The sequence below is a fragment of the Acipenser ruthenus genome, chromosome 28 (assembly GCF_902713425.1).
Source record: "Acipenser ruthenus chromosome 28, fAciRut3.2 maternal haplotype, whole genome shotgun sequence".
Lineage (NCBI taxonomy): Eukaryota > Metazoa > Chordata > Actinopteri > Acipenseriformes > Acipenseridae > Acipenser > Acipenser ruthenus.
This window is the reverse complement of record NC_081216.1, coordinates 9,421,240-9,432,273: the sequence shown is the minus strand read 5'-3', so window position 1 is coordinate 9,432,273 and position 11,034 is coordinate 9,421,240. Positions and strand designations below refer to the sequence as shown.

Here is an 11,034-nt window from a genome sequence, read left to right as displayed (position 1 = left end):
GGGTGAGGGGTGAGGGGGGGGTGAAAAGTATAGGAAATGACTTCATATAGCCCTTTAATTTAACCCATTAAGTGCCACATTCATTCTTTGATAAACTCAGAGCACAAGCTGTATTTATGTAATCGGATACATTACATTCATCCTTAACTTTCGCGGTTAACAAAATTAGAGTAAGTTACCATAACAATATAGTTAAAGGGAGAATGAAAATAACAGGGAGATGCCAGTTTAAAAAATGAGGACAACGGCTCTGAAGGGGTTCAGTCGGTGATTAGTGGCACACCACGGCCGCCGCCTGGTTGCTATACAGCGGGTATACAGACTGACCGGACCGTGCATTTTCCTGTACTGAACGTCATTGTTTCCACAGATTGCTTTTCTCTATAAAGGCTAATAAAATATCTATTTTTTATTTCTGTTCCTCCAGCCCTGATGTTAATCACTACCACGCCTTACCAAACTAACTGTTAAAAAATGAATCGTTCCCCTTCACTTGGCCTCTGAAGTCTCGGTTTACCGGAATAAGGACGGACGGGCGGCCACTGGGCAGCGTTCAGGGTGTCTTTATGATTCTTTTCCAGCCATGTTCCGTTTCCTTGTATTGTGCAGGACAGCGATGTCTGCAGGCATGTTATGCCTTGACCCCGAGCTTTTAAAGTTTTAAAGAAAATCATTGACTTTGACGAGCATTCCCACCTGACCGCGGACATTCAGAGCTTTCAAGACCTTGTTATGCTGGCGTCTGTTTTTATTTTCATCTTTAAGGTACAGACAGACATGGTGACATTAACAACAACCCCTCCCTAAACTCAGACTCGAGTCTGGTTGTTTGGCAGGGCTGCCTCTCGCCAGCACGGGGGGGCTCAGTTACCGGGTTTGCTGTAAGACCTCCGAGCCGTGCCTGTCCGCCTGCCTGGCTGCCTGGCTGCCTTTCTCGGATTCCTCTCGGGTTCTGCGCTGATTCCCGGCTTGCTTTGATTCAGCAGCACGGCGCTCCTCTTAACACGGGCCGTGATACAGGTTTTGGAGTCGTGTTTTGTTTTTTTTGTGACATAAGCGTCACTGTGTGGGCCGTCCCGAGCGCTGAACAAAACTTCTGAGTTGAACAAACACACCACAGTCTCTCTCTCTCATACACGCACGATACAAGAACACTGCACACCACCTCTCCAGTCTTAAATCAAAACTCGCCGAAAACGCCCAGAGAAAATGATGCAGCCTGACAGGAGCAAGGCGCTGGAAGTGGACGCGACCAAGAGGAGCCCCAGAGACCTCCGAGCCCTGAGGAAGCTAGGTAAGGAATGGGGGCTGGGTCAAGGACAGATCCAGTCGATTCTGCATGTCACTGCTGCCTGTATCCCTTAAAGGTTGGCAGTTTCCTCCAGGATCTGCTACACAGTAACTATATTCGGCTCTGTGGAAGTGTGTTAAGATTGGGGCATGCATTAGGATCCTTCCAGGGAAGGTTTTTTTTTCTTTTTCTTATGCACGCTGTATTTTATTCCCATTTCTCCATATCGGAGACTCTTGATTACTGATTGTTTGAATGTTTTTGGAGACCGGCAGGCGTGCATTGTTGTGCCGGCGACAGTCCGAATCAGATACGATTGAATCCACCCCCTCGGTACTCACACAGTCCCGGTGCGAGCAGGGATGTGCGCCTTGTGGATGAATGTATCGTGTGAGAAGTGAATTACAGCGAACTGGACCAGCGCTGATACATTGCAGACTATCGCCCTGTCTCCCTGGAAATAAGACCCTATGTTCTAGCGTAATAGAGCAAACATCAATTATCCAGGCTAGGTTGTCATAAACGAATATATATATATATATATATATATATATATATATATATATATATATATATATATATAAAATCCAAGGCGAGAGACTAGGGTGAGTGAACTATGCATCAACTGCAGAGTCACTTACAAATACGTCTCACCCGAAAGACGGAGCACAAGGAGGTTAAGTGACTTGCTCAGGGTCACACAATGAGTCAGTGGCTGAGCTGGGATTTGAACCGGGGACCTCCTGGTTACAAGACCTTTTCTTTAACCACTGGACAGCTGGCTCTTTGAGCTATATATATATATATATATATATATATATATATATATATATATATATATATATATATATATATATATATATATATATATATATATATATATATATATACGCAATTTGGCAAAAAAAAAAATCTATATACAACAAACTGCTGAGTAGCCTTGACATAGTTTCATACCCGTATATGTACCTATATGTTTGCTGCCGCTGCACCGCATAGCACTTCATAGCAGTTGGCTGTTAGAGAGGCATGGCTTTCAGACTCAAATTCTGTAATGTAAAGAAATGGAAGAATTTAAAGCTATCTTGCTTTTCTGCGGCTCTCACAGCACTATCAGCCGAATTCTTCCCCAGCTCTCCCCCTCCCCTATAACAAAGCTCAAAGTGGAGTCTCGTAACAGTCTAATATAAATCTCCAGCATGGTTTCCATGGTTTAGTTGTGTCATAGCAGCGGCGGCAGTGTTTCGTGCAGCGGTGCGGTAGCAGTGTGCTGTATTCAGCCGCTGCCAGGACTCCGTGCGCAACCCGCCTCTATCACGCCGCTGCCAGGACTCCGTGCGCAACCCGCCTCTATCACGCCGCTGCCAGGACTCCGTGCGCAACCCGCCTCTATCACGCCGCTGCCAGGACTCCGTGCGCAACCCGCCTCTATCACGCCGCTGCCAGGACTCCGTGCGCAACCCGCCTCTATCACGCCGCTGCCAGGACTCCGTGCGCAACCCGCCTCTATCACGCCGCTGCCAGGACTCCGTGCGCAACCCGCCTCTATCACGCCGCTGCCAGGACTCCGTGCGCAACCCGCCTCTATCACGCCGCTGCCAGGACTCCGTGCGCAACCCGCCTCTATCACGCCGCTGCCAGGACTCCGTGCGCAACCGGCCTCTATCACGCCGCTGCCAGGACTCCGTGCGCAACCCGCCTCTATCACGCCGCTGCCAGGACTCCGTGCGCAACCCGCCTCTATCACGCCGCTGCCAGGACTCCGTGCGCAACCCGCCTCTATCACGCCGCTGCCAGGACTCCGTGCGCAACCCGCCTCTATCACGCCGCTGCCAGGACTCCGTGCGCAACCCGCCTCTATCACGCCGCTGCCAGGACTCCGTGCGCAACCCGCCTCTATCACGCCGCTGCCAGGACTCCGTGCGCAACCCTCCTCTATCACGCCGCTGCCAGGACTCGAGGTATGACACAGGCCCGGTTTTTGGGATGGAACCGCATAACAGTCTCGCGTTTTGATTGGTCCATGTCTGTCACATGAATATGTCGTCACACGAGTGGAAAAGCGTGCAGGCATTTTTAACATTATGATCAGATAGAGAGAGAGATCTGCTTTCCACAACCTTACCATTAAAATATGATGTGGTATTACGCTGTACTGATATAACAAACTATGAGGAATTACTTTATATAAATTATCATGTTATGCACGAATGTAAGAATTGGCTTTCTGTGGTGGTGTACTTTTTTCTTTCAAGTAGCATATATCTATAATCGTTTTTGCGATATATTTTAATATAAAACATATACGCTATTGCAGTTTTGTTACAGGATACATTAGTTTATCTCTAATGTAATCACAGTTTTACATTAGACTGCCCCTGTTTTCATTTACGTCGCAAATTCTGGGCCGCTTTACTTTTCAGATAATGTCCCAAATTCTGGGCCGCTTTGGTTTTTAGATAACGTCCCAAATTCTGGGCCGCTTTGATAACATCCCAATTTCTGGGCTGCTCTGGTTTTCAGATAACGTTCCGAATTCTGCATTTTCGAATTCAGGCCAGTTTTTGAGATATTCTGCTTAGCTGACAGCCGAGTTTCTAAGTCATGCATGCACAGTTTACCATAAACTGAACCGTTAATTCATTTAAGAGTACATGAATCAAAGTTAATGTATTTCTTACTCTCCTCAGAAAACATTTAGGAACAAAAAAAAAAGGTAATCTCATTTGCGTATGTAATGTCCATCAATATATAGTGAGGCATAGGGGTTTATCAGAACTTCTGGATTTAAGAGACCAGTGCCCTTCAACAACTTCAAATAAATCCTATTGTATTGCATTAGTCAACATTTCCCTTATCTATTCCTGATAGTTTATACTGTAGGTCAGGGGTTTTCAACCTTTTTTTGAAACTGTACCCCTTCAATCTGGAGGTTTCAGCTCGAGTACCCCTTTACAATTTTCACTCAACTGAACGGTACCTCAGTTACAATAAAATGGAGAATAATCTGATGACCCCCCCCCCCCCCCCCCCCCCTGTTTATTTAATAAATCTGGGTGACAAACTGCTGGTTTAGGACAGAACAACAAACAGTAAGCTTAATTCTTTAAACTTTTAACTACAAGTATTTGGATGCACAGAATTAAAAAGACAAGTATTGGGTTAAGAGCACACCTATTTTTTTGCAACTTTGACGGCCTTTTGTAAAAGTTTGAAGGCCTTTTGATACCCAGCATACACTGCAATACCCAGCAAAGTTATACACTGATATTCTGATAGCACAGCAATTCAAATGAAGTTTGTAATTGGTTGTGTTCCTCAAATACACAATAAAAAGTGATATTTATAGGGTATACAGTTATACAGCGATACAGTGGTTTCGGACATCTAAGAACAGGTACTGCGAGCATCTGGATTCATACCCAGAGGTACTCTGTAGCCTCCTGGGACATTCACAGCTTGTTTGACACCCTCTTGTAGTTGCCCGTTTCTGCATATAAAGCAAAATGCTGTTTGTCAATCTCTCTTTTTTCTTATAAATCAGTCTTTGCAAGAATCATTCCAAAAACACTTGAATCAGTTAGGCACTACAGGCCTTTAAATTGCAGTACCAATTTGCAAGTTGCTAAGTGGTTGCGTTCCTCAAATTTGCACTGCAAAGTGATATTTTAAAGTGCTTTTTTTCGCCTCCCCTCGCTTTTGGTGCAAAACTATGCTCCGATACACTCAAGCTGATACTCGGATCACAAAACACTTGGAATGGACTTAAATTGGTGCTTCTGTACTCTTTTTAGATGCACAACAATCTTAGCTAAAGAAAATGGGTTCCTTCGAGTTCGTAAGACCCACGACCGCCATTAGCTGAGCCTTACCCCGATGGTGTTTTTATAATGGGATTTGCCATAGGGAAGGGGGTGGTCTCTTATCGTACCCGTATCTCCACGACCCCTGGGCCAACAAACTCAGAAGGACATTCTTTGCGTGCACAAGAGTCTTAGCTAAAGAAAGACATCAGCCACGGGTTCAAACGCCACCCCACCGCCAGATGGTGGGCGTTGCCCCAAAGGGGTTTTATAATGGGATTTCCCATAGACATTTTTCAGGGTGCTGTATCTCGGGTTCCGGGGGTCCCCAAGACTTGAAAATCGGTATGGAGGTCCACCTCTGGGCCCCTGTCGATCCCTCCAAGTGATGTGTCCCCAGCTAGAAAGGACACCAGTTTAGACTTTTTTTGCCAACCTGGAGCTCAAAAGCTATTGGAAATGCAACCTTGACATGCCATCATGCTGAAAATGTGAACATTTGTTGAAAATGTAGCATTTGAAAACAGGTTGCTCCCTGTGAAACAGGGCCCCCAGACATGACCCTAGGAAGTTCAGCCCGGTTTCTAGGCCCCGGGGTCATGGAGATATGACCCTGAAAAGGGTAGTTTTTGGACATTTTTGACAGGGCGTATCTCGGGTTCTGTGAGGGTTAGGAACTTGATTTTTTTTTTGCGTTGGTGCCCCATGGGGCCCCGCACAAGGAGTCCCCATTTTCATGGTTCAAATGCCAGGACGGCTTGGCAAAGTGAATTTTTTCGTCATGACATGAGTTTTTGGGTGAACCACCACACCTTTTTAGGGGGTGGTTTGGGGTGCTCCCCTGAGTCTATATCACTTTGAATGGTGTTTCTACGTGCTCGGGTTCGAGAGATATGCCTGAAAATGTGTTTTATAACACTGCCATAGACATGAATGGGGCTGAAATATATTTTGCAAAGAATTGCTAAGGTGGGTGTATGCGTGCAGGGGTTGCATGGTGGTGTGTGCGTGCAGGGGTTGCATGGTGGTGTGTGCGTGCAGGGGTTGCATGGTGGGTGTATGCGTGCAGGGGTTGCATGGTGGGTGTATGCGTGCAGGGGTTGCATGGTGGGTGTATGCGTGCAGGGGTTGCATGGTGGTACACGTGTGTGGAGGGGAATTGGAGTTCAGGTTTTGCGCACAAGAATACCGTGTTCCTTCCCAAAAATGTGTTTTAATATTAGCCTTTAATAAAGGAAAACGACTGCTTTAATTAATTTTCATGTATCTATTTCAGTGCAATGTAGTTTCTTCATGTAATAAGAAATACGTTTTTTAACATTTACATTTTTGTTTTTTTCATTAAAAAAAAAAAAAAAATTCTGGGGAGAGTAAAAAATACATGAACTTTGATTAATGTACTAAGGGTTACTCTCAAATGAATTCACGATCCAGTTTATGGTAAACTGTGCATGCATGACTTAGAAACTCGGCTGTCAGCTGATTCCCCAAAACTGGGCTGAATTCGGAAATGAAAAGCGTCCCAGAATTTCGGATGTTATCTAAAAACCAAGGCTGCCCAGAATTTGGGACGTTATCTAAAAACCAAAGCGGCCCAGAATTTGGGACGTTATCTAAAAACCAAAGCGGCCCAGAATTTGGGATGTTATCTGCAAACCAAATCGGCCCAGAATTTGGGACATTATCTGAAAAGTAAAGCGGCCCAGAATTTGCGACGTAAATGAAAACAGGGGCAGTCTATATGTAAAACTGTGATTACATTAGAGATAAACTAATGTATCCTGTAACAAAACTGCAATAGCGTATATGTTTTATATTAAAATATATCGCAAAAACGATTATAGATATATGCTACTTGAAAGAAAAAAGTACACCACCACAGAAAGCCAATTCTTACATTCGTGCATAACATGATAATTTATATAAAGTAATTCCTCATAGTTTGTAATATCAGTACAGTGTAATACCACATTATATTTTAATGGTAAGGTTGTGGAAAGCAGATCACTCTCTCTATCTGATCACAATGTTGAAAATCCCTCACACTTTTCCACTCGTGTGACGACGTATTCATGTGACAGACATGGACCAATCAAAACGCGAGACTGTTATGCGGTTCCATCCCAAAAACCGGGCCTGTGTCATACCTCCAGGACTCCGTGCGCAACCCGCCTCTATCACGCCGCTGCCAGGACTCCGTGCGCAACCCGCCTCTATCACGCCGCTGCCAGGACTCCGTGCGCAACCCGCCTCTATCACGCCGCTGCCAGGACTCCGTGCGCAACCCGCCTCTATCACGCCGCTGCCAGGACTCCGTGCGCAACCCGCCTCTATCACGCCGCTGCCAGGACTCCGTGCGCAACCCGCCTCTATCACGCCGCTGCCAGGACTCCGTGCGCAACCCGCCTCTATCACGCCACTGCCAGGACTCCGTGCGCAACCCGCCTCTATCACGCCGCTGCCAGGACTCTGTGCGCAACCCGCCTCTATCACGCCGCTGCCAGGACTCCGTGCGCAACCCGCCTCTATCACGCCGCTGCCAGGACTCCGTGCGCAACCCGCCTCTATCACGCCGCTGCCAGGACTCCGTGCGCAACCCGCCTCTATCACGCCGCTGCCAGGACTCCGTGCGCAACCCGCCTCTATCACGCCGCTGCCAGGACTCCGTGCGCAACCCGCCTCTATCACGCCGCTGCCAGGACTCCGTGCGCAACCCGCCTCTATCACGCCGCTGCCAGGACTCCGTGCGCAACCCGCCTCTATCACGCCGCTGCCAGGACTCCGTGCGCAACCCGCCTCGCCTCCACTGCTTTATGGAATCGAATCAAAACAAAACTGTTTTGTAGAAATTCCAATACCGGGAACGCCACACAGATATATATTTTCCTATAAATGAATTTCTTGTTCCCTAAACAAACCACGCAAGTATGCTGGTCCATACATTAACCCTTGAAGGCTGGAGTGAACCCTTGTAGATGACAGAGAAGTGTAATAAAGCACAGTAAAAGCAAGGCAAAGCATGGTAAACTATGGATGAACATTGATGGTATATGAAAAAACTGCAACTTTGTTATATGGGAAAACGTTTACAACTTGTACAGATGAAATGCTGGATTTTTAGAGCTCTTTGCCACTTCCATACCATGACATCACTCCTGTAAAAAAAACATATCACCATACAGTTCAGTTTTTTTGTTGCATTTTTTGAAATTTTAAAACAGTTTATGTGAACTCTATGTTGTTCGAAAAGCTGCCCTGCCAAAGCTTTGAGAAAAACATGATAAATTATAAAATAGCTATGCAAGTCCAATTATACACACAGTGACTGTATTCAAATGTGTTGCTAAATATATTATATATTATATATATTATTATTATATATAAATTATGTGACATTGTGACCTTTCAACTCGGCCAGCTGCACCTTCTCTGCATCCCTAAATATATGAGCAGGTGGGACCCTGCAGTGACTGACAGGTTTGAAGTCTGTTGCACGGAAGGCTAAGCAATTGATGCATTTAGTACAAAGAGAGCAAGACGTTGCATTGAAATCAATTCTACAGAATGAAGCACTAATCCCCAGGATGCTATTTTAATTAGGGCTCCACTGTCTCTAGAACAGCTGTTAAAAGGAACCTCATAAGAAAACTGTGATTACGATAAGTGATGATTCGGGGACGTTTATTCTGCGGTGTTTAAGAGTATGAAATAGTTCCACACAGTCATTGTACTGTTTGCTATTGGGTGCTTTTCAAAAGCTGCTATAAGCATTCCAGCGCCATTATTACATTCTAACACTAATATATGAAGACGAAACAAGTGACTCAAACTCTATGTTTCAAATCACAATCTTAATAAATCTGTGCCTTTGTTTATCAGAAGATAAGCTACACCCAGGGACAGGGGAACGCGATTACCACACTAACTTCCTTCCACGGAAAATACAGCGAATACAATGTGATCTCCCAGCCAGATTTTAGAAGATAACAAACACAATGGCTTTCATTCCAGGCAATTTCACATGAGGATTAAACCATCAGGATGCCTTTGATCTGGTGTCAGTGCTGAGCTGTAATCATGCCTCTGACAGCCTGGTCTTGAAATGAACTTCCCTCTGTGCAGAACAGGAGCCGGTTCAACCACTGCAACCCACAACCCACGGGCCGGCAAGAGATTGCACACCAGCACTTCAAATTAAAAGCAACTGCTGATTATTCATTAGGATAGACCTCAGCGACTGCCTCAGCCAATCAGATTCCAAGTTATCCGATGATAATGTGAAAGGACTAGCAAGAGTCAGTACCACAGGGGCTCTGAAAGATCATATGTAGTCACACAGAAGACATTTTGACAGTGCAAACTCACTGTTTTATGGAGATGGCTGGTTTTAGAAATCATATATTCAGTACGTAGTTATTGGTTGAATTGGGCTGTGTTGACAGTGCTGTACTGTGGACCACGCCTCACTGTGTAAGGAGCCTTCAGTTACGCACGGCCCTCAAGGCTTCGTGCTGCGTGAATCAGACAGGGAGGAAGATTAGTGCCCTTGCTGAGAGAGCTCGCCTTCCTCTCAGGGTTAACTGGCAGTGTTTGCTGCTGAGGACAGTAATGCATAACTGAGATGAATCCTGGACTCCAGTATAATCCTTCATTTAATCTGGGTTAGTGCATAATCCAGGCTGCATAATCCAGGCTCCATAATCCAGGCTCCCTAATCCAGGCTCCATAATCCACACTGCTGCAGATGGAATGTGTCCAAAAATAGAAACAACAAAATAAATAGAAATGTAAATTATAGAGGCAATAGCTTCAGATTTCATTTCTTTCATGTTCTTTAGCCCTTCCCAACCCCCTTTATTATGATGTTTGAGATCATCAATCAACTAGAACAGAAGAGCGCCTCCCAGACTCACAGTCAAAACGTAGTGTGTGAGTCATTGCAATAAGAGACTTATCCACTGAAGGCTTCAGTACTTAGTGCAACACTGATATGCTTCCCCACCTCATACAGGAGCACTGGAGAGGAGATCAGACAGGCCGAGCAGCTGGAATAAGGCTCTGATTACTGGTTGCAGTGGGAGTTTTATCAAGCTCCCAGTAAAACCAGGAATAGCTCAAACCGCTCTACAATGGGAGTCTTCAGTTGTCTCTCTCAGGCGCTTGTGAGTTAGTGTTTCTGCAGGGTACAGCTTGCCAATGGCTCTCTGCAGCAGTGTTTGAAATGCACAGTGGTGTGTAGCCAGGAGCAGAAAGCATGAAGACAGCAAAGCAAAGGAAGCAGGCCGCACTGTTCAATAAAGTAGACTGCCAGCAGCTCCGCACCCAGCTATTTTAAACACTGGCCTACATTCTGCTGGCACTGAGCAGAAGCACAACCACAGACTCCAGAAAGGACTGTCGGAGCAGCTGAGTCCTGAATCAATGTGCTGCACTCCACCCACCGCCCCGTCACTGCAGGAGCGATTCACAAACAGCAAGCAAATAACTGAAAGAAACACGAAAAGAAGTTCAAGAAATTCAACAACAAACGATTGTCTCAGACGTTAACCTTGCAGAGGTGGGAATGGAGCTGGTTACAGATCACAGTGCTTTATTATGCTTTGCTGTGCTTTTCCTAGGGGAACATTTATGAGGGTTATAAAGAAGCTCCATTCTTTCTATAGAGCTTAGTCAGTAGATCATTAGCATGTGTTTGAGAGGCTGGGTTAAGGCAAGTATCCAGATCCAGTCAAGTGATTCCACTTCTCAGAAGCAGGCAGCAGTTTAGTATCTGTCTCCCTATTTGCATTCACACTGTACCAGCTCAGACATGTCACTGACAATACCAGCTCAGACATGTTACTGACAATACCAGCTCAGACATGTTACTGACAATACCAGCTGAGATATGTTACTGACAATACCAGCTTCAAAGATGTTACTGACAATACCAGCTTCAAA

General features: G+C 45.6%; 1 protein-coding gene across 2 annotated transcripts in view; it reads left to right on the top strand.

Annotated features, from left to right (window-relative positions):
- The first annotated feature begins 611 nt into the window (after positions 1-611).
- LOC117435054 (1-phosphatidylinositol 4,5-bisphosphate phosphodiesterase delta-3-A) overlaps positions 612-11,034 on the top strand; it is a 44,065-nt gene continuing 33,642 nt past the window's right edge. Inside the window, exon 1 of one of the 2 annotated variants that reach the window (XM_059002802.1) lies at positions 612-1,294. In XM_059002802.1, the coding sequence (XP_058858785.1) occupies positions 1,210-1,294 (85 nt within the window). In that variant the 5' untranslated portion in view covers positions 612-1,209. The remainder of the gene's footprint in view (positions 1,295-11,034) is intronic. The other variant, XM_059002801.1, reaches the window with a different exon arrangement.